The sequence below is a fragment of the Saccostrea cucullata genome, unplaced genomic scaffold, assembly GCF_032062105.1.
Source record: "Saccostrea cucullata isolate Sc308-1 unplaced genomic scaffold, CSIRO_AGI_Scuc_v1 ctg683, whole genome shotgun sequence".
Taxonomy (NCBI): Eukaryota; Metazoa; Mollusca; class Bivalvia; order Ostreida; family Ostreidae; genus Saccostrea; species Saccostrea cuccullata.
In genome coordinates, this window is record NW_026930753.1 from 354,325 (window position 1) to 379,603 (window position 25,279).

General features: G+C 31.1%; 1 protein-coding gene across 1 annotated transcript; it reads right to left on the bottom strand.

Annotated features, from left to right (window-relative positions):
* Positions 1-295: 295 nt before the first annotated feature.
* Positions 296-24,978, bottom strand: LOC134229980 (uncharacterized). Its single transcript, XM_062711754.1, has 4 exons — positions 24,795-24,978; positions 16,837-16,944; positions 10,443-10,515; positions 296-491 (listed from the first exon to the last, which is right to left on the bottom strand). Exons 1-4 carry the CDS (start codon positions 24,976-24,978, stop codon positions 296-298), a joined length of 561 nt encoding a protein of 186 aa, XP_062567738.1.
* Between the last annotated feature and the right edge of the window lie 301 nt (positions 24,979-25,279).

Here is a 25,279-nt window from a genome sequence, read left to right on the forward strand (position 1 = left end):
AAGGGCAACCTTCCTTCTCATAAATTTGTACATTGGTTTAATACCCAGGCGCAGAAATTCGTGTTTCTCATTTTATATATTGAGGAATCTTCATGTTTTGTGGTTAAATATGGAATTAATTTCACACGTTGAATGTTTTCATCTTCATTTTTATTGATTTCTTTTAGATATTCTATAAAAATCCTTTCTGCTATTTTATTGCTTCTTGGATGATTAGGCCTAAATTGTCCCAATACAGGTTATATGGTATAACTGGGATACAGCTCTATGAAATATATTTGAAATAACTACTCGATTAACCTGTTGTAACTTGTTTAGATATGTGCCCTCTCCTCCTGTAGAATAGAATTAAGCCAATCAGGATTCCCAGGACTACGATCGTTGATCCAAACACTGCCAATAAATTGATCGACATCTGGAGAGCTGTTGCTGTACTAGCTGTAGTTGGACCATTTATTTTCGTAAAATAGTCTGTGGTATTTTCTTGCACCCTAGAAATAAAACCTTTTAATGCTATGTACAAGGGTTGTCCGGTAAAAATCGTTGACAAGTTGTCTAGTTTGAAAAGTAATCATCACTGCTTTCTGAAATTTTCACAACTATTTTGAACACATATTATGACTATACAGAGCAAATTAAATTTCTTATAGATATATGCATGAATAAGCAAATTGCGATATATATGTTATGTATTGTATCGCCCTACGGCGCACGGATGATAACGTCAAAGTGTTTAAAAAAGCGTCACGTTTCATCTTTACTAAAATTAAAGTTGGGTAAGTCCCACTTAAATTTAGAAATTCCATTGATCAACATACGTGAGTGTCCATAACCAGTTAAGGAACCAATCCGGCATACACATGCGATCTTCTGAAGATTTATTAGCAAGTTCATGACAGTATTCTCGGCATAATACAACAAACAGTTAATCTCAGATCGACAGTTGACAGTGACAGCGTCTTTTGCTTGTACAATAGCAGTTTTACCGTATGTTTTCATTACCTGAGGAGTCGACAAAAAGATTTCGCTAACAAAACTTTCATTTTATTTTTATGCTAAAGACCTGGTAATATTTTTCATATTTTCTCTCTTCTGCATTCATTTAAACTCTTTTAACGTTTCCTTATAACATCTTAATCGAACTGATTGCTCTTCAATGTGCCGTAACGTCACAAATAGTCGCCATTTTTTGTGTATTGTGTTTACCACTTTCCCATTTCGAATGCTCGGTAAACTGCCAAAAATTAACTAAATGTCTTGAAATTTTTAAAAAGACGAAAAAGTTTATTAAGCTATCGAATTAGGATAATTTTTATCTCAATCTTATGTATTGAAAACTTTTATTACGAATTACAGACCCTAAACCGTGCTACTACACCACTTGAACGGTACGGTTCGGTACATGTCCGCTTTGTGCAGTTTGCACGTTTGCAAGAAATTCGGCTGGCGATTTTTGTATGCAGGGTATAAGTTGATCACAGTTTACACTACTGAATTAAATATCCCCTTAGATTCCAAAAAATCCCCTGTTGTCCCCCTGTTAGTCCCTGACATTTTCCTGTCTCTCCCTGACTTTCTCCTATGATCCCCTGTCGTTGCCCTGCTCTCCATGTCCAGTCCCTGTCGTCCCCTGTCGTTGTCCCTGCCTTCCCTGTCTACTCCCTGTCGTCCCCTGACATTCTCTGATCTCCCTGTCCAGTTCCTGTCGTCCCCTGTCGTTGTCCCTGCCTTCCCTGTCTACTCCCTGTCGTCCCCTGACATTTATTTTGGCCAAGAAACGGGGTTTAAAAATATTTTTGTTGCATTTAAGAGTGGAAATTGATATAGTCTTGAAAACTTTAAGCAATTTTTTTGAAAATATAGACTTAGTAAAAAGTTAACACATTTTTAAATGCCTTAACTTAATCCCCTGTAATTTAGTCTCTATCACTTGTATCAATGTGATTTTTTTTAGTTTAGTAGCATTTCGGGGGGAGAACGGCAGAGAATTGCGTCGATTCTAAAGAAGAAATGAATTACCAATTTATTTCATCTTGTGTTGCTAGACAGCATATACATTGAACTTTTTTAACCTTTTATATATATTTATACACTTTTTTTTTTTATTTTTTATTTGATCTACTTTAAAACACTTTTAAGCGTAATGACTGTCTTTGTACAAGAACTAGATTTAAACATTTGGGAATGCATTATCAAATCCATGTATGGGATATTTTGATTCCCCAAAGAAAGAAAGAAAGAAAAAATAAATAAGTAAATAAATCAATAAATAAATAAATAAATAAATAAAAATAATACATAAATTTATTCATTTATTTGTTTATGTTTTAATTTATCACTCATTTATATTCCCAAAATTTTATATATTTGTTTTATTTTATTTATTCGCTGAAATATGCTACAAAGTATTTTATTAGCACATTTAAACGACTTTCTATTACTTCAAGTCCATGATGGATATCAAAATAATCGTCTCATTATGCACAATATTAATCTATCAATTAGATTTTTGATACTTTGTGTTGATTTAAAAATTGGTTTTCAAAACCCTAACACGGTTCTGAAAGAACATCAAAGCCATTGATGTTTACCAGTAATTAACTCGGGGTACACAGTCATGACACCTATTATCTTTTTCACTGACCGCTATACCTTGTTTATGTTGTGGCAGGACGACCGTGTGTAGTTTGCAGCTGTTTGAAATAACATTTTTTCTCTTTGTATGAGAACTTATTTTTTTTTTAATCAAAACAAAATAAAAGTATGAAAGAAGCAGTTGACGGGTAAAGAATGTGCATAATGAGGCGATTATTTTGATATCCATCATGAAAGTTAAATAATTAAAAGCAGATTTAATATGCTTCAAAGATACTTTGACACATATTTTTTTTCGTAATTATAAATAGTTTTACATAGAATAAGCCAAAAAATCCCATCTTCGGGTATTTGATTACTTAATTTGTTTGTATCGTCAATTTTAAAAATAAAAAGGTTGTTTTTATATTACATAAATACACGCAGTTAATAAGTTTATTTTTCTTTCTTTTGTGTTTACTAACTATTCAAAATCAATTATTATATTGATTTTAAAAACTTAATTATTCCAAAATGCTCCAATACCCCCTGTTGTCTCTCTATTTTTTCTTTCTTTTTTTTCTTCGTTTTTTTTTTACAAATGGTACAAAGTCAAACCAGTATTTAACGAATAAAACAGATTAAAGCGAAATAATTCGTAGTAAATTAATAAAATAAAATAAATGAATAATGAAAAAAATATTAATAAAATGGCAATCTATTTATTTTTGAAATTGAAAATACAACAAATTAATAAATCATTTATATCTGCAAGAAATTTAGTTTATTTAGTTTTGTTTTATATAAACACTTGCATCCGTAGATGTGCTACAAAGTATTTTAAAAGCATATTAAAACGACTTTTTATTATTTTAAGTACATGATGGATATCAAAATAATCGTCTCATTATGCACAATATTAATCTGTCAATTTGATTTTTGATACTTTGTTTTGATTAAAATATCGGTTTTCAAAACCCTAACACGATTCTGAAAGAACATCAAAGCCATTGATGTTTACCAGTAATTAACTCGGGATGCACAGTCATTACACCTATTATCTTTTTCACTGACCGCTATACCTAGTTTATGTTATGGCAGGACGAACGTGTGTAGTTTGTAGCTGTTTGAAATAACATATTTTCTCTTTGTATGAGAACTTAATTTTTTTTTCAATCAAAACAAAATAAAAGTATGAAAGAAGCTATTGACGGGTAAAGAATGTGCATAATGAGGCGATTATTTTGATATCCATCATGAAAGTTAAATAATTAAAAGCAGATTTAATATGCTTCAAAGATACTTTGACACATATTTTTTTTCGTAATTATAAATAGTTTTACATAGAATAAGCCAAAAAATCCCATCTTCGGGTATTTGATTACTTAATTTGTTTGTATCTTCAATTTTAAAAATAAAAAGGTTGTTTTTATATTACATAAATACACGCAGTTAATAAGTTTATTTTTCTTTCTTTTGTGTTTACTAACTATTCAAAATCAATTATTATATTGATTTTAAAAACTTAATTATTCCAAAATGCTCCAATACCCCCTGTTGTCTCTCTATTTTTTCTTTCTTTTTTTTCTTCGTTTTTTTTTTACAAATGGTACAAAGTCAAACCAGTATTTAACGAATAAAACAGATTAAAGCGAAATAATTCGTAGTAAATTAATAAAATAAAATAAATGAATAATGAAAAAAATATTAATAAAATGGCAATCTATTTATTTTTGAAAGTGAAAATACAACAAATTAATAAATCATTTATATCTGCAAGAAATTTAGTTTATTTAGTTTTGTTTTATATAAACACTTGCATCCGTAGATGTGCTACAAAGTATTTTAAAAGCATATTAAAACGACTTTTTATTATTTTAAGTACATGATGGATATCAAAATAATCGTCTCATTATGCACAATATTAATCTGTCAATTTGATTTTTGATACTTTGTTTTGATTAAAATATCTGTTTTCAAAACCCTAACACGATTCTGAAAGAACATCAAAGCCATTGATGTTTACCAGTAATTAACTCGGGATACACAGTCATTACACCTATTATCTTTTTCACTGACCGCTATACCTAGTTTATGTTATGGCAGGACGAACGTGTGTAGTTTGTAGCTGTTTGAAATAACATATTTTCTCTTTGTATGAGAACTTAATTTTTTTTTCAATCAAAACAAAATAAAAGTATGAAAGAAGCTATTGACGGGTTAAGATTGTGCATATTGAGACGATTATTTTGATATCCGTCATGGAAATAAAATAATTAAAATCAGTTTTAATACGCTTTAAAAATACTTTGACACATATTTTTTTGTAAATAGTTTTACATAAAATAAGCCAAAAAATTCCCATTTTCGGGTATTTGACTATTTAATTTGTATCGTCAATTTTGAAAATAAAAAATATTCTTTTTATAATAAATAAATACATGCAGTTAATAAGTTTTTTATTTTGTTGTTGTTGTTGTTTACTAACTATTTTAAAATCAATTATTATATTGAAATTAAAAACTTAATTATTCCAAAATGCACTAATATCCCCTGCTGTCTCTCTTTCTTTCTTTCTTTCTTTCTTTCTTTCTTTCTTTCTTTCTTTCTTTCTTTCTTTCTTTCTTTCTTTCAGATTGAAGCGAAATACATTCATAGTAAATGAATAAAATAAAATAAATGAATAATGAAAAAAAATATTAATAAAATATCAATCTATTTATTTTTGAAATTGAAAATACAACAAGTTAATGAATCATTTATATCTGCAAGAAATTGTGTTTCTTTAGTTTTATTTTATATAAACACTTGCATCAGTAGATGTGCTACAAAGTGTTTTATAAGCATATTAAAACGACTTTTTATTATTTTAAGTACATGATGGATATCAAAATAATCGTCTCATTATGCACAATATTTATTTGTCAATTAGATTTTTGATACTTTGTTTTGATTAAAAAATCGGTTTTCAAAACCCTAACACGATTCTGATAGAACATCAAAGCCATTGATGTTTACCAGTAATTAACTCGGGGTACACAGTCATGACACCTATTGTCTTTCTCACTGACCGCTATACCTTGTTTATGTGGTGTTTAGAGTGACCGTGTACAGTTAGCAACTGTTTGAAATAACATCTTCTGTTTGTATGAGAACTTATTTTATTTTTTTTTTTAATCAAAACAAAATAAAAGTATGAAAGAAGCTATTGACGGGTTAAGATCGTGCATAATGAGACGATTATTTTGATATCCATCATGGAAATAAAATAATTAAAAGCAGATTTAATATGCTTCAAAAATACTTTGATGCATATTTATCGTAAATCCTTTTACATAGAATATGCCAAACAAATTCCTTTTTCAGGTATATAATTATTTAGTTTGCTTGTATCGTCAATTTTAAAAATAAAAACATTGTTTTGATAATGATTAAATACATGCAGTTAATAAGTTTATTTTTTTTTTATTTACTAACTATTTAAAATCAATTATTGTGTTGGTTTTAAACAATAAAATATTCTAAAAAGCACCAATACCCCCTGCTGACGTTTTTTCTTACAAATTGTACAAAGTCAAACCAGTATTTAATGAATAAAACAGATTGCAAAGAAATAAATACATAGTAAATAAATAAAATGAAAAAACAAGAAATAATGAATTAATTAAAAATAAAATATCCATTTATTTATTTATTTTTGAAATTGAAAATACAAGAAATTAGTCAATCATTTATATCCGTAAAAAAAAAATGTGTTTCTTTAGTTTTATTTTATTCATGTTTTATTCATTTAATAATGGAGTGACTTTCTACCTTTTGTAAGAAAAAAAAGAAAAGACAGTAGGGGTACTAGCGCATTTTAGAATATTTTAGTTTTTAAAATCAATACAATAATTGATTTTAAATAGTTAGTAAATAAAAAATAAATAAACTAATTAACTGCATGTATTTAATCATTATAAAAACAATGTTTTTATTTTCAAAATTGACGATACAAGCAAACTAAATGATCATACACCCGAAAATGGGATTTGTTTGGCATATTCTATGTAAACTGATTTACGATAAATATGTATCAAAGTATTTTTGAAGCATATTTAAACTACTTTTAATTATTTTATTTCCATGATGGATATCAAAATAATCGTCTCATTATGCACAATCGTTACCCGTCAATAGTTTCTTTGATACTTTTATTTCGTTTTGATTGAAAAAATCAGTTCTCATACAAAGAGAAAATGTTATTTCAAACAGCTGCAAATTACACACGGTCGTCCTGCCACAACATAAACAGGGTATAGCAGTCAGTGAAAAATGTAATTGGTGTCATGACCGTGTACCCCGAGTTAATTACTGGTAAACATCAATGGCTTTGATGTTCTTTCAGAATCGTGTTTGGGTTTTGAAAACTGATTTTTTAATCAAATAAATGTATCAAAGATTTAATTGACAGAATAATATTGTGCATAATGAGACGATTATTTTGATATCCATCATGGACTTAAAGTGATAAAAAGTCGTTTAAATATGCTAATAAAATACTTTGGATCATATTTCAGGAAATAAATAAAATGAAACTAATAAAACAAATTTTGGGGATATAAATGAATGATAAAAAATAAACATATATATGAATAAATTTATAGAATTCTCATTATTTATTTATTTATTTATTTATTTATTTATTTATTTATTTATTTATTTATTTATTTATTTATTTATCTATCTATCTATCTATCTATTTATTCATTCATTCTTAATTCAGTCGATTTATAGATTTATTCATATAAGAAAATAAATGAATAAAATAGATTTTTAGTTTATTTAATAATTTTTATTTATTTATTAGGCATTTAGTTTATTAATGCATTCATATATCATTCCTTTCAATTAACTTTTATTCATTTAATTCTTTGGGAAAACAAAATATCCCATGCATGGATTTGATAATGTATTCCTAAATGCTTAAATCTAATTCTTTTACAAAGACAGTTATTACGCTTAAAGATGTTTCAAAGTAGATCAAATAAAAAATGAAAAAGTTTATCAATATATATATATAAAAGGTTCATAAAGCACAATGTATATGCCGTCTACCACCACAAGATGAAATAAATTGCTAATTTATTTCTTCTTTAGAATGATGCAATTCTCTGCCGTTCTTCCCCCGCAATGCTACCAAGCTAAAAAAATCACATTGATACAAGTGATAGAAACTAAATTACAGGGGATTTAGTTAAGGCATTAAAAAAGTGATAACTTTTTACTAAGTCTATATTTTCGAAAAAAACTAAAAGTTTTCAAGACTGTATCATTTTTCACTCTTAGAAGCAACAAAAATATTTTTTAAACTTCTTTTCTTGGACAAAATAAATGTCAGGGGACGACAGGGAGTAGACAGGGAAGGCAGGGACAACGACAGGGGACGACAGGGACTGGACAGGGAGATCAGAGAATGTCAGGGGACTACAGGGAGTAGACAGGGAAGGCCGGGACAACGACAGGGGACGACAGGGACTGGACAGGGAGAGCAGGGGCAACGACAGGGGATCATAGGAGAAAGTCAGGGAGAGACAGGAAAATGTCAGGGACTGACAGGGGGACAACAGGGGATTTTTTGGAATCTACGGGGATATTAAATTCAGTAGTGTTAATTAGTCAGATTATCATCTCTGTCTTTTCAGAAGAAATCTTTATATTTACCGCATGTAATATTTTAATCCATATTTTACATGATTTCAGATTTTCAGTGTAAGTCTAACTGCACTAAAGATTCGGATAGCAATAATCTAAGTAAAATTAATTTGCCAGTCTAATACGTTTTTTTAACCCTAGACAATTTATATATGTTTTAAAATTATTACAAAATGATTCATTAGTAACATCATCACTCATCTGATATGTACTACACATGAATGCATACTTACGGCAAAAACGATTTTGTATCTGATAAGATTCAAAAATTTAAATGAGCAAAATTAAAATCGAAAGAAGAGACAACCAGGGAATTATTTCATGAAAGCGTGTTATATCTTTGTGTTATAATAGTCCATCGAACCTTTTTTTATGTCTAATATAATTATAGGATTATAAAACATGAATGTACATGTACACATTTAAAGAGGGGTTTTTCTTCCCGGGCACGAGCACGATTATATTGAAGTTTGGGACATCTTATAATATTAGTTTAAATATCTGTATAGTTAAACTAGAAATATTTAAGTACAACTATTATTTCAAAAGGAAATTGATTTTATTTGCTTATATAAAGAAAATGAATGACTTCAAAGACACCGAAATTGTTTGAGGTGCAGAGTGCCCAGTATATGATTTGCGGTAAAAACCCGTGGCCTGCACTGTACCTTTGACAACAAACACAACCAGTTGATCTAATTTATAGCAAATCAGAAATTGTCTCACACTCTGTCTAGTTGTTTTGAAGTTGTAGTTAGCTTCGAGTAGTTTCCTTATTTTTACAGTTGAAAGCTCAACAACATGATGCTTGATAATGGTGTTTCGAACGGTCAGACACAACCTCCGTCCTACTTTCACAGACGCACGATTCAAAGATCATTGGGGGTGTAGTTTGCATAATTAACCAAAGAGGGGTACGGTTCGTTTCTTGCACGGAAGGGTACGCTTTGTGAACGGAAGGGTACGCTTTGTGAACGGAAGGGTACGCTTTGTGCACGGAACGGTTCGCTTAATGAACGGCACGGTAGGCTTTGTGCACGGAACGGTACGCTTTGTGAACAGCACGGTACGCTTTATACACGGAAGGGTTCGGTTCGCTTCTGAGATGTAATAACACGGTTTAGGGTCTGTAATACATGTGTATTGTCTAATATAACCTTGTTTATTTTTATCGTGTGCCATAGGACCACAGTACCATGTGCACATTCAAGCATAATAATATTTTTATTTTTTGTCTATGAATTGACAAAAACATTATGATGCACTTAAATATGATAAATAAACCTTTACTGAAAATTTCAGTTTAGTACGCCCATAAATTTTCGAGAAATACGCTTTGTCCACAATTTTACCGGACAACCCTCGTACATAACTTTACTCAAAGAAACTTTGCGATCACAAATGTTTTATACAGCATTGGTACTTTTCTCAAAAAAAAGAAAAGAAAAATGGAGAACTTTTCATATCAAATTGCAGTTAAAATAACCTCCGTTTATCAGTTTTCTCTTAATATGCAGATTATTTTGTGCTCTATATAATTATTAATCTTTTCGTTCATTCTATAGACTGTTGCATTATACTCAAGAGACCAGATTTCTAGGGCCAATTGCTTACACAAGAATTTTACATAAACAAGAGGTTCATGGGCAACATCGCTCACCTCAAGTTTTTTTCCTATATATTTCTGTGTAAAACTTTGATTCCCTATTTGGCCCCGCGCTACCCCTGTTGTTCATGATTTGAACAATTTAGAATCTACACCCCCAGGATGCTTCCACATAAGTTTCAGCTTTTCCGATCCAGTGATTCTTGAGAATTTCGTAATGAACTTGCCCTATTTTTTTCTTTTCTTGATTATCTCCCCTTGAAGAGGAACTTGTTACTTCATTTTAACAATATAACTTTCCCTATAACCAAGGATGTTTTGTACCAAGTTTGATGAAAATTGGTCCAGTGGTTTCTGAGAAGAAGTCGAACATGTGAAAAGTTTACAGACGGACGGACACGGACGACGGACAAAATGTAATCAGAAAAACTCACTTGAACCTTCAGCTCAGGTGAGCTAAAAATGTAGCGAGCGCTCAATCAACTGAATTATCGGGCATGTTTAACATATACATGTCTCTGCATGTATATCTTTAAAAGTCGGAGTCAAAAGCAATATTAAAACGTACCTGAAAATATTTGGACAAGATGGATCCGCTACATAACAATGTTCATCCGTATTTATTTCTAAGCATGCCGGATCTGTTATGAAAGCAAGGAAAAACTACTCAAAGGAATAACAGTGGTAATGTACGCACTGTACTGATTGATCGTTACTTGAAAGTAATTTTTTCAGATCTATAAGAAGATGGATCCCTTTAATTTAACTTTACTTCAATTAAAGAATACGGTACTAGCATTCTCAAGTCATCTTAAACTTCTGTGAAATTTATTAAAGGCTATTGGCTTCAAAGTGGAATAAATGTGTTAAAAGATGGCTTTTAAGGATGTACAACACACCTACCCCCAAAAATTCCTGTCGTTTAATTTTCGTTATATTTGTATATTTATTACATGACTATATCTATTATCTACTGCATGTATGCACATTTTGGACAAAATCGTTCGAGTGGTTTTTGGACAGGAAATTCCAAAAGTTACACCCCTTTATTTGTTTACAAGGAGAGAAAATTTTTCATCAAAGAACTACTCAAGCCTTGATTTTCAAAAAAGCCAGGTTAGATATAAATGTCAAATTTCATTGACTTATACCTTTAACCATTTAACACAAAAACATAGTCATCTTTTTGATATACATATCAACTAAACAATTTTTAAAGACCTTAAACTGAAAAACTTTGAATTATCTAAGCCTTGAAAATTGTGTATTTTTCAAATTCAATTTTATTTTATTATTTTTTTTTTTTGTGAAAAAAGCTGTTGTTTAATTTTGGTAAAAAAAACTTTCTTTAGGTAGCTGGTAGTAAAAATAATCTTCATAATTTTTTGTATAATTTTTGTACGACCAGTTTTGATTTATTAGCGATAAATTACCCCCTCCCCCTCTCTCAATAAATCATGTTCCCGCGCTTCTTTCAGACGGGGGTCGATCATTTTGCTAAGAATCTACAAATACACATGAAAAAAAATCAAATTTGAAATATTGCTTTTGCTTCAAAAATATACTAACTTACAAATTTAAAAGTTCTTAAATGTAAAGCGAATTTGAATGTAGATTTTTAGGCAATTTTTGAATACTCCTACCACCCCCACCCCTTCCATTTTTGCGTCGCAGACCACTAGCGTTTGACGAAACGTCGTTTACAGTGCAAATATACTAGTATTTCGTCATTTGAATCCCGGAGGTATGCATTTGTTTTTAAAATCATGAAATGTAGAATAAATATTGACTACTGTTTTTATATGTATCAGGAAAAAATTACCGAAGGACTTTAGTGTTTAGTCCATATATGTATGCGTTATGCATTCCATATCACATGAAACCTAGATACGAATTCAAGTTATGTTGAACTTAAATATGTTGATTCTTAATTTTATCTATCAAAAAATGGTGTATGTTCAACTCTCCTGTAATATAAATGGAATAATTGTAGTTTCTTTCATGTCATTATTTCAAACGATACAGTATGTGGCCGTGGGGATACATCGACATTTGCATAGATATACACCCCTCATAATACTGACGCATTCTTTCAGTGTCGTTGATTCTAAAGTTAAAATGAAAATTCCGTATTCGTCCTACTCCACATTAACTTCAAAATATCAAACATTAAACTCTTCATCTATTTCAATTTATATCAAATCGCACATTGATATTTTTAAAAATCTTATAGGCTACGTTTTTTTTTTTTTTTGATTCGAGGAAATGCGAACCGACACTGTGAACAGTGACAGAAAGTCAAAAGATTTGCTGCAATAGGATATTCATAAATGCAGATAATTTCAGTACTAGTGAACAATTCTTTCCAAGTCTATACTTACATTGTGTATATGAGGTCTTTATTATTCAATTATCAGGTAGTGCTGTAAATGTATCTGATTCTGTGGAAAACCGTGAATAAAAGGGAGGAAAATAAACATCTCCTACATTTTCAGAGTTGTTCCTCTTTGATCAGTAAGGGTCTGAGAACAACATCGATTTTACATTGTAAAAAGTTTTTTTGTTTGTTTATTGTTGTTTTATTTAATTAAAGAAGAAAAACAATATTTATATCGTAAATGCACAAATTGTAATGAAGACCATTAATCGGAATGTTAAATGCCCTATAACCAATTTGGGCAAAATAAAATTTTCAGAATAAAAGAAAATGCTGCGCTTTGATCAAGAATACAATTTATTGTATATGAAATGAAATGAAATAAACATTAAGGGATGGTATTTTATGTCTTGATTTTTACGGAGTTTAATCGGGTTAATAAAAAAAAACTTATTGATTGAGTATGGTACTCATAATCACAGCCAAGCCCCATATCCCATTTTTCTTTTATAATTGATATACATCGGGATCGTTTTACTCGTCATTTTGACGCTTTATTTTTGACGTTAAATTTGACGTCACGTCAAACGTTCAATTGAAATTGCAAGAGTTATCTCCCCCAGTGTGTTGTACGTCTTTAAAATCCGACTTTAAGTCATCTTTAAGCTAGACCTTTAGATACTTAAACACCTTTACAATTTAATCACCTTGTGGCTACCTGAAGAGCATCTTTTCACCATTCAAAACATTTTCCGGTGTTAAAAAAGATTGTAAATAATTTTCTTGACAATTTCTGATTCTAGATTTGATTTTGCAGACCGATCTCTTCGAGAGAAAAAAAAACAAAGATTAGAAAATATGTATCTGTATCATTAAAACAGTTTGGTTATCATTTGACAACTTTTTTGTTTGTCATTTTCTGTTATTGAATGTTGACCAAATATTCAAAGTTATATAATGTACACTAGTACATTATGAAATGTAGTTTGTTGAATGTATAGAATGTTTTGAATAAAATGACGCTTTTCATATCATTTAGTAATATCAGTAGCATTTACCAAATTATTTTTTATTATTTTATTACAATACGCCTGTGATATTTGTCTTTTATCAGGGAATTCACCTGGAACATGTAATTGTGTACTTCTATACAACAAAAGAATACAGATGCAAAACCGAATGGTATTAAAACCAATTAATTTTGAGATATGTAAGTTGGCTACTAGTAACTGGCTACGAGAAGTGAGTAAGGTTTGCTACTAGTAACTGGCAACTAGTAGCTGGCTACGACACGTGGGTAAAGTAGGCTTGTAGTAGCTGGCTACTAGATGTGAGTAAATTTGGCTACTAGTAGCTTTCTACGAGATGTAAGTAAAGTTGGCTACTAGTAACTGGCTACTATTAAACGACTTGAACCTTCTAGTACCTTTTGTGTATAGTTATGCAATTTTGGGATACAAATGTTGATATTCTTGAAGTAGCTGGATTTAAACATCGCTGATATCCACTGATATTGCTGATAAAACAATCTCTCAGCTTTTTCATATTATCTGGTATTAAAGCAACCAAGATATCGTTAGAAATAAATTCAGCTACTAAGTATCTTATGTGTATAATTTTGCAATTTGGGAAAACATATGTTGATATTCTTGAAGTAGCTGGATTTTTGCTTAGCTGATATACACTTAAGTTGCTAGTAAAAACAATCTCTAAGCTTTTCCACATAATCTTGAACAAAAGTTATCAAAATATTGTTAGAAATAAACTCAGGTACTAGTACGTTTTGTGTAAAATTGTGAAATTTTAGAATACAAATGTTATTATTGTTGAAGTAGTCGGATTTTTATTAAGCTGATATCTATAAATATTGCTGATAAAAGCACTGTCTTAGCTTTTCCACATGATTTGGCACTGAGGTTACATGTACCAATATATCTTCAGTAATAAACCGAGATACTAGTACCTTTTCTCAAAATTTTTGGGATTTCTGGGTACAATTATTGATATTATTGAAGGAGCCGTATTTTTATTTAGCTGATATCTATCAAAAATGCTGATAAAAATAATGTCTTAGCTTTCCACATGATTTTGCACGAAAGTTACCAAGATATCTTAAGTAATAAACTCAGTTACTAGAACCTTTTGTGTAAAAGTGTGCAATTTAAAGATACACATGTTGAAATTCGTGAAGCGGCTGGATTTTTAATTAGTTGATATCTATCAATATTGCTGATAAAAACAATGTCTTTCCTTTTCACATAATTTGGCACTGGAGTTACCAAGATATCGTTAGTGATAGACTTAGCTACTAGTGCCTTTTGTATAAATTGTGCAATTGTGGAATAGAAATAGTTATATTATACAGGTAGCTGGATTTTTACATCGCTGATATCCACCCATATTGCTAATAAAACAATCTCTTAGCTTTTCCACATCATCTGCCACTAAAGGTACCAAGATATTAGCTCATTAAAAATCCGGCAACTTCAATAATATCAAGATTTGTTTCGCAAAATTTCGCAGATTTACACAAAAGGTAATCTCGTAGTACCTGAGTTTATTACTAACGATATCTTGGTAACTTCAGTGCCAAATCATGTGAAAAAGCTAAACGATTGTTTTTATCAGCAATGTTAGTGGATATCAGCGATGTTAAAATCCAGCTACTTCAATAATACTAAAATTTGTTTCTTACGATATCTTAGTCACATCAGTGCCAGATCATGTGGAAAAGCTAAGAGATTGTTTTATTAGCAATAAATTAAAAGATAACAGCGATGTAAAAATCTGACAAGAATATCAACAATAGTATCCCAAAATTGCACAATTTTACACAAAAGGTAATAGTAGCTGAGTTTATTTCTAACGATATCTTAAATAGCTTAAACGTTACGAGATTGATTTTATTAGCTACGTCAGTGAATATCAGCGATATAAAAATCATGTTACTTTCAGAATACCGACATTTGTATCCCTAATTTTTAAATTTAACACAAAAAGTACTAGTAGCTTGTTTCTTACGATATCTTAGTTACATCAGTGCCAAATCATGTAAAAAAAAAAGCTTCGACATGTTATCAGCAAGATGAGTAGATAACACCGATGTAAAAATACAGCTACTTTAATAATATTAATATTTGTATCCCAAAAGATCACAATTTCACATAAAAGGTACTAGAAGGTTCAAGTCATTTTCTAGTAGCCAGTTACTATAGTACTGTAGTCAAATTTATCTACCTATCGTACCCAGCTACAAGTAGCCAGTTACTAGTAACAAACTTTACATATCTTTAATTTTGGAATTATTTTAATTAGCATTTGTGTTTGTAACCATGGAAATATGGGATAATATTAGTACATAGTAACACATTTTTTATCGATGACTTCAGTTTAATCACATTTATCATATTTTTTATCCCTCTTAAAATATAGGAAAGAAAAAATGGCAGTCTTGCGGAAATAATATAATTATAAAGAAACACGTTCATAATGTATCTTATACATGTATATACGAGGGCCGTTCAAAAATTACGCGGACTGTGCTATTATTTACCCTTGCAGACGTCATACAGTTATGAAATTTCACAGAAATATGTATCTTAAAGATTCCAATACATTTTGGACAAAATTTCTGTATTTAAAAAAAATTCTACTAAAATTATCGGTATGTTGATATCGCTGATGGAGAGGTACGGAGCACGACAAAAAATTTGAAGCAAAAGCAAGCGGATTCAAACATTTTAACTCATTAATTTTCTAAAATTCGCGATATTTTCCCACAATTTTCTCAAATGAACCTTTAAATTGTATTATTATTATATATTTAGATTTCTGACGTGATATTTGAAGTACTAAGAGAAATATAGTGATTTTTCTCTGCTGCGATTCCCGTTAAAACGACTATGAAAATGACGTCTCCTGAATTGACGGCGCAACACACTTTTGTTAAATTATGTGTAATGCTCGAGATATCCCCAGCATAGATCCAAAATATGCACAATGAAATATGTAGTAAACTAGGGTATTCGTGACATTCGTCCACAAATAGCAAAATTGAAATTTCAGACCGTTAGACCTCTGTAAAAATGCTACACGGGAGGACAGGAAGTAGATTATATACGAAAACTTTGTCCGGACTGTAAAGAACATGATTGAGAGTCACGAATACCACACTATATTTCATAACTACCTCTAGTTTTTTGGTTTTAAAACAAAAAAAAAGAATATTCTTTACTTGTTTTATAGATTTTAAGCTTGACAAGAAATGGTGCTTGGATAGTAGATAAGGTAACTCAAACTATAGAGGTACTCTTGGGAAAATGTTGAAAAAATGATAGCTTAATCACATATTTTTATAATGCCTGTGACGTCGAAGATTTTAATTTGCTGCTCCGTGACTTTATGATATGTCCTGAAAAATCACTCAAAATTGATACCAATTAACAACATTTTGATATGAAATTTTAAAGACCATATAAGTATAGATTCTTTTATATTATGTGTGACATTTTGCCCGATTATGTCGTCAAATATTTTTTCTGCGCAACAAGTCCGCGTAATTTTTGAACGGCCCTCGTATGCTTACACTTGTATATTTCATTATTGATGTAGGACCTATTAGGACATCCGTAATCAAAGTGGCTACAATTCTGCACACCTAGGAAACCATTTGATAAGGAATCCACACACAAACCTGGTAAAAAAGTTAAAAATAATTACCTGAGTGTCTGCTTGAAAATATTGAGAAAATTTATATCTGTTTTCACAACCTCCTTACAAAATATCAAATGCCTTTATGATAATAAATGGTCCAGTTTAAGTGAAAATAGGAAACAAAACTACAGGTTTAAAGGACAATTAAAGATATGAAGGAAATAGAATATTTCCTGTATCAAGATTTATATTATTTAGTGCTAATTGGTTGATTGTAACATCTTTTTAAAGATGGGGTCAGTAATGTAAATTTGTAGATAATCGTCAAAACATACGACTTTAGGCGTAATTTTTTTTTTATTTTACTTTATTTCTTTAGATTTTGGGCACATGCCAACATCATGCATTTATTGACTGAGTTCGAGGACAACATGGGTTTTGTCGAACGCATGAACAAAACTGTCTGCCTGAGGCCGTTATTAGGCCGAAGGCAGATAGTTTGGTACAAGGGTTGACAAAACGCAATTTGCCCAAGAACAAAGTCAATAAATGTTTTGTTATACCCATTATTGTTTTTTTTTTTTTGACATACACATATTTTGTTATGTCTTCTCAATCTGTGATTTAACTTCATGTCAATCACTTTTGAACACTAACGAATGAAAATTGGATTAAAATCCACACACTCTGTGACGTAAGCGGTCCAACATCTCATCGACCGGTCCAATATCTCTCTAAGCAATCTAACATCAATTCTTTTATGTTCGCTCAGCAAAACATTAGGAATGTAAAACTTTCTCTCGTATAGAAGTATATAGGAATTTTTAAGGTATAATTAACAAGTCTCGCCCTCTATCACGTTTTCTTACCCTCGCCGAAATATCGTTTGTAGTTCAAGAGAGTAACCATGTATTTTATATATAGTGAATGTCTTATTGATTTAAGATGTCAGCAAAAAAAAATCGTCAATCGTCTTTACGTTCAAGTTTAGAAAGCTTTCAAACTCCCCGCTACTGCGAAAAAGATTAACTGTCCACTTTATTGTTTGTTTGATACTCTAAGTGTCTAAACCAATCAAATTTTAGTATTTAACAAATTACCGTTGTGTTACCCGTTGTCACCTGTGTTGCTAAGACTGACGGTAATAGAAAGGATTCTTAACTGCGTCTAAACCAATCAGATTTTAGTATTTAACATGAAAGTATGATAAAATATATCCTGCATGTTGACCTGAATAAGCAGCGTGTTAATATAAGTAGTGGCATCTGTCATGTTCTGGCATACGTAAATATATTTACTAATAAACATCAGATTATTCTTTAACAAAATGGTAACTTTCATGTTAACATTATTGCTTTACATGTTGAAAAAATTAGTAGCATATGTCTACATATTATGTTGCATTTAACAAAATATATTATCGTGCGTGTAGGGGACAAAAATATAATATCGTAAATGTACGAGGGTTGCTCGAAAAGTTCGCTTTTGTCATATTTTTTTTTAATTCGACTTTATCCACATTTGTTAGAAATATTTAATCAATAAATGCAAATGATTGGTTTAAAATTTTTTTTAAATATAGGTATACATAATATAATATATATAATGATTTATTTAAATCTTATCTGGGTTTTAACAAAATGCAAATTTGGGTCGCGGAGCAGGTAAAAATTAGTAAGCTACAAAAATACACAAAATTATGTCATATTCTCCGTAAAAATGGAGCAAGAACGATTGATTGATTGATTGATTGTATATTTTTTAACGTCCCCCTCGAAAATTTTTCACTCATGTGGAGACGTCACCGTATGCCGGTGAAGGGCTTCAAATTTTGACCTTTACTCGGCACGGAGGGCCATTGAGCAGTGAGGGATCTTTATCGTGCCAATAATTGCCGCTGACACGGGGCCTGGGTTTTTAAGGTCTCATCCGAAGGACCCGCAACTTTCACTTCAAAGTGCCGAGCGCATGGCAAAGGAACAGCCGCTACCCATTTTAATGACTAGGTCAGTCGCGGCCGAGATACGAGCTCACGACCTCCCGATCACTGAGCGGGCGCTCTACCGACTGAGCTACCGTGAACGGTGAGCAAAAACGAAAAAAACAACCAAAAACTCAAACAAAGAATTGTTATTTCGATTTGTAATCCATTTTTTGCTTCGTTGAAAAGAAACCAACTTTTGAAGATAAATAGTCCTCATTGAAAACAACAAAAACGACGACGTTTTAGAACGTCACGGAACAGCAGATAACGATGCAATTTTGTGTATTACTCAGGAAAAATCATGAATTAACTCTTAAAATGTTGGAGGACTAAAAAAAACATGCCACAAGGGAGTTGTACATGTGTGGACATACAGTGCAGGTGTAAAACGAATAATGACCCCCATCGAATAATGACCGGGGGTTCATTTTTCAACGACAAAAAATGATCCCCAACCGTAGAAAAAAAATCAATTTTTGCAGAAAAAGAGTCCTAGGGGGTCATTATTTTATATGTTAGTCCTATAAAATAATGACCCCCATTGAAAAATGACCCCCTTTAAAGTGATACAAAATATACACTCTTTGATATATTTTTTACAGCGAAACTAATTTTTACATTTTCTGTAACCAGAAAAATACAAAAAGTCGTATGAAATAATTAAGAGATTCACGTAGTCTTTCAATGCTAAAATTGTGTTTGAAAGGAGATTCTTTAATTGTCAAGTAAATAAAATTTCTTTTTAATATTCCTCCTTATAATGTTTGCTTAAAGAATGATATTCCACTTATTTTTAGAAATCAAACCATGCAGAAATCAGGTTTAAATACTCTTTAATAGGAAAAATTAAATTTTCCGTCATTTCAACTTTTAGCTTGTTTAAGTTTGGCAAATCCTATTTGACAATGAAAGAGGAGTAAATTTTTACCCCCCCCCCCCCAAAAAAAAAAGAACATTACGTTAAATCAAAACAAAAAAATAATAATAAATGAAAAGCAAAAATATAAATAAAACTCTATACCTTTCAATACTTCTGAAAGAGGTTCTAGATAAAATATTGAAATGAAGTTAAGCCTTCACACAAGTACTTTCATATCATAATTTACTTCGCCATGATTAAAGCATACTTTAAATGTTGGTGGAGGTATACTTGAAAGTATTGTGGCAAAGTAACAGTTAAAAATTAGTAGAATAGTAGATTATTTTAAGCTTATTTTTAATTCCTTCTTATAGAAAAATAAAGGTAGGGTGGTTTTTTTTTTTTTTTTGTTTTTTTGTTTTTTTGTTTTTTGTTGTTTTTTTTTTTTTGGCTTTTGTTCAATATCGACTTCCTCCTAAATAAGAAAGGGGGTGGGGTAAGTATAAAAATATGCTCTGTAAAGCTATGGGCTAGTGTAAAATACACAGTCATTCTAATGCAAAAACTATACATGTAGACATAAACTTTTGATTTAGCACACAGTATTCATTACATTTCTTTTAACGTATGACATAATAACTGGTAAATGTGTTTAACCTGTGCTAACCCATTAAGACGTCATAATTAATTCAATGCCACTTTTTCCCATACTCAACAGCTTCAATAGAAATGGTAGAAAATACTGCATTTTGAAATTCACAGAATTCAATCATGCGATCATAATCTTAATTCAATTCATATATTTTTGGTTTATAATGCTTAATGGCAATATATTTCTGGAATAAGAGAAAATATCTAGGCACCTTTTATTTAACTAGATGTAGACCTGATCTTTTTTAAGTAAAGGTACAATTTATGATAAATATTTAAACTGAGAGTAACCCCAAACAGTCATTTAATTATTAAATTCCGCGTAAGTGCAAAAAGGTCAAGAATATGAGAATCGGTAAAAAGTCTATCTTTCACAAGTTAGAGGGGAAAGGTATATATTTTAATCACTTTTTGTAATCATTTGGCTGTGTTCTTCATCATATTAAAGATTGAAAACATTGTGACAAAGACTTCTAAAAATATTTACAAATGTAGGGTGCATAATTGACTAAAAATAATAGAGTTCATTTGACTATTTTTTTTAATGGTGAACTTATCTTTTATGTTAATTGAATAAAAAAGAAATTATTCTTGATAAAATATTGTTAAATATTATTCAGTTAATAAAGTTTATAAACGACGATGTTTGAAGAAGTATGTTTGTGATTTTTCATATTCTCTTTATGACAAGTACCCCTAAAAATATTTGAAAATGTGAAGTCGCAGTATGTAAATACTATACCAAGTTTCACAGCCTGTTCTAGATTAAAAAACAGGGAAACATATCATGATATTTTAACTGATTGATAAGCAAGTACTAATTTATCATTTTGAAAAGTTTGAAAATCTTGTGACAAAGACTTTTCCGACATAGGTTCTACCTTAATTTTTGATTTACTCCACCCTTTTACTCAGTTCTGAATATATTTTTCAGAGAATTTAATATGAAAATCAGAACAAATATTTTCATTGTTGTAACGTCTTCTTTATAATGTATCATAATATGAAAAGTTAATTGAAGACCATTTCTTTTTATGTCCCCGTAATCGAAGATTCGGGGGTATATAGTTTTATCGTATGTTCGTCTGGTTTGTTTGTCCGCAAAAACCTTAACCTTGACCATAACTTTTCATTTATTGGAGTTATGACTTTCATATTCAATATGTGTATTCCTTGTGACGAGACCTTACTTTGGGTACCACCAAATTTGACCTTTTGACCTTTACCTTATAGTTTGTCCCATTTTACACAGAAATGCCAAATTTTTACTTTGGCCATAACTTTTAAACGATAGATACAAGTTCTCTCATACTTTAAATATGTAGTTTTTTGGCATTACCTTTCATTGGATACTAAAAACTTTGACCTTTTGACCATGACCTTGGAGATTTCCGTCCTTATGATTTTTTTTTACCTTGGCCATAACTTTTGAACGGTAAGGGCAAGGGTATTCATACCTCACATATGTAATCCTTGTTACATTAAACATTTTCTTAAGAAATCATCAACTTTGACCTTTGAGTTTGACCTACCTTCCAAAACTTATCCTTAGCCATTACTTTTGAACAAGTGGTGCTAGGGCTTTCCTATTTTGCAGTTGTATTTCTTGTGAGAAGACCCTACTTTGTGTAAGAATATATTTAAAATGCATTTAAGAAAATTTTAATCTTCGCTCTGTTGCCATACAGGGGCATAGCTGTTTCACAAACACATCTTTTTTTATATGAGGATTTGCAGATAAGAGATGGATACCTGAAAGCGTAACAGACGGACGGACGGACATCCCGATCACTATATACCCTCCCGCTTTTCAAGCGGAGGATATAATAATATATAATACTGCTGATTTTTTTTTCTGTCATTTCGATGATTTCCACCATCAAAAAACAATGTTTACCTAACCCTTAAGGCTTGATAAATCTTTTACTCCTTTGGATTCTGAATCATTGCATTGACCTTAAAAATAATTGTATAATGTTATGAGATCAACATATCATCGCTCAGGTGAGCATTTTGGCCAATATGCTTCTTTCATTTTTTTGCCCCCTAAAAATTTTAGCTTTAATCTACATGGGGTCATTTTTCTACGGGGGTCATTTTTCTTCACGTGGGCTCTGCAAATTTTTAGGGTGGTGACACTTTTTCTACGGGCAAAAGGGTCATTTTTCTACGTCGAATAATGACCGGGGGTCATTGTTTGCTGTCGAAAAATGACCCCCGGTCATTATTCGATGGGGGTCATTATTCGTCTTTACACAGGCAGTATTTGAGCAAAAGAGAATATGCATCGGATTAGGACAATCTGTAAACGAACGGTTTAACTGTAAAAATCTGAGCAAAAACTTGAAACTGTTGGAAAAATCGATTTAGAGTTGTTCATCCTGTGAAAGCAGAGTTAGGTAATAATAGAAACAAGTTGCTGTCCTTTAAAAAAGGACTGCAATACGTGGACCATATGCGTGTTTTTTTCTGACTGAAATTCAATTTAGAAAATTTCTAGGTGTAGGGAATATTCATGTATTAAGGTTTGTTCACTTATTCTAAAATTATCTGCCATTTATAACTGATCGTAGTCTCAAAGCACAAATGTGAAATTTTATCACCGATTAGCGATCTTTAGTTTTGTTTAAAAAATCGGGTTATTTTGACACGTGTAACACATATTGGCTGGGAATTGACACCTGTTCTGGATTTATACGGAAGAAATTTATCATGGGAAAAATGGAGATTCGCTGTTTCACGTGTTGCACACCTCTGTAGAACGCAGATTTGTTTTTTTTTATTTTGTCGGAGCCCCCACCCCCCAACACACACACACATTAAACAGGGGCGTAGCAACAGCAATTTTTTTTTGCCAGCCTTACTTATACTATAGAAAATATTAATTGAAAGCCTTGTCCGCCCCCCCCCCCCCCTTAACTTATAGATTTATAGTGATTTACCAAAAAATGTAGTATTACAATAGGTACTGAAAGTAACTGACGCTGAGAAAAAGTTTATCTACTGCCCCCCCCCCCCCAACCCCCCACGAAATAGGATTTTCGACTTTTGGCAACTTAATCCCCCCCCTTTTTTTTTGCTTGTCAACTTTTTCAGGTAAGTAGTGAATTTTTTTCTCTGGCTGCCCCTTTTCAAAAACGATGCTACGCCACTGTTAAAAGCCCTTGCTACAGACCTTTATCAAACAATAATTAGATTGTAAAATTTTATGAATGATTATTATTACAAATTTATTAAATTATTTTGCGAGTCTTGATGCACAAAACTAATGCCGGTGAAAACTTGCTCTACTTTAAAAGTTTTAAAAGCTACATGTATCTCTGTTCGTTGAGTGACGTTTCTCATTCAAGTTGTTAAGTTACATGTATCTATATACTGTAACTTCTTGAAATGTTTGTACCATAGAATCAATGTTTAGTAAAAAAAGTATATGTAAAAGAGAGGAAATCGGATCTGCCAATGAAAATGTAAATGCGATATGCAGATTTAAAAGCGCGATTTGCCAATGAATGGCATATATATTTTAATTCGAATAGGGCGAATTATTCTACGGGCAAGTTACCTAAGGTGCGAACTCTCTAGCATTCGCGCGCATGCGTAGCCTGTCGTTTGCCCAGGGCATCCGGTTTAACTTCGCTTATATATTTACTGCGTGGACCGCAGGGTCCACGCAATTATACATCGAGAACAATTGTTAATACCTAAATGACAAGTATTAGAAAAAGGTTTTAAATGAGTGGCTGTTGGAAAATACAGTGTGAAATGTATAGCCTAGGGATAGTATTTTTTTTATTGATTCTTGACGCCATGTTTTGACGTTCTATTGCCGTTAAGTGTGCTCCGCGGGTAAACATGTTGATTTTAAAATGAAGTAAATTGATTTTTGTTAAATCGAATGGAATGAAACTTTATAAATACACATCACCAAAACAATTTTTTGCGTTTTATTTTGCGCTTGTCTTAAATTTCTGGTGAGAAATATAACGAAGATTGCATGACATGGGCAACGAACTTTCCGAACAACCCTCGTAAAACTCACTTCAAAAGGATTATCATTCTCTCTATAATATGTTGGTATGTTTCAGCCCTCTACATGTGAGATAAAATATGTAAACTAGCAAGGTAATTATGTTCAAATTCAGAAAATAGTCACTGTTTTAAAATGCAAGTTTCTGTACCCATTATGTTTTAGAGAATCTGATTTTAACATGATTTGTATCTGATAGGGGTCAGAAATATCCTCTCATTCTATAACATTATTAATTTAGGAAAGTAGATGCATATTTGTTATTTTAATTTGGATTTGTTGCAGAAATTTGAGAGATAATATTATGTTTAGCAAATTGTAAGCAAAATGCTTTATAAACATTGTAAACATCGTAAAAAGCGGAAACACCTTTTTCAATTCTCGCTACAGATCCTTTGAGGCAAAACTCGACAAGTGATGTTTTCCCTTCGTTTGGTGCACATTGGTAGAGGATCCTGCCAAATTGATCTCTTGAACAATTTAACTTGACACCAGCTTCCCGCCAGGAGTCAGGGTGCCATGGACAGGAAGGTACTGGAAACTCCATAAACATATCTATAATTACAAATGTTATTCATGTAATTATACATGTAGATAAGACTTAAAGCTTTACCTAAAAAATATTAAACGTAAAACATTCTGGATATGAAAATGAAAAGCATGGTTCAAGTAAGAGAAAGACTGACAATGGCCATTTTCCGAGGGAAAGTAAACACTTCAAGATTTTCCTTATTGTAAGTTGTTCTCGGCATATTTACATTACATATGTTTTTCGCATATAACATGTATAAAATGAATAGAAATATATCGAATTCAAAACACCATAACATAGACAGGGTGCCAACAGATTATGA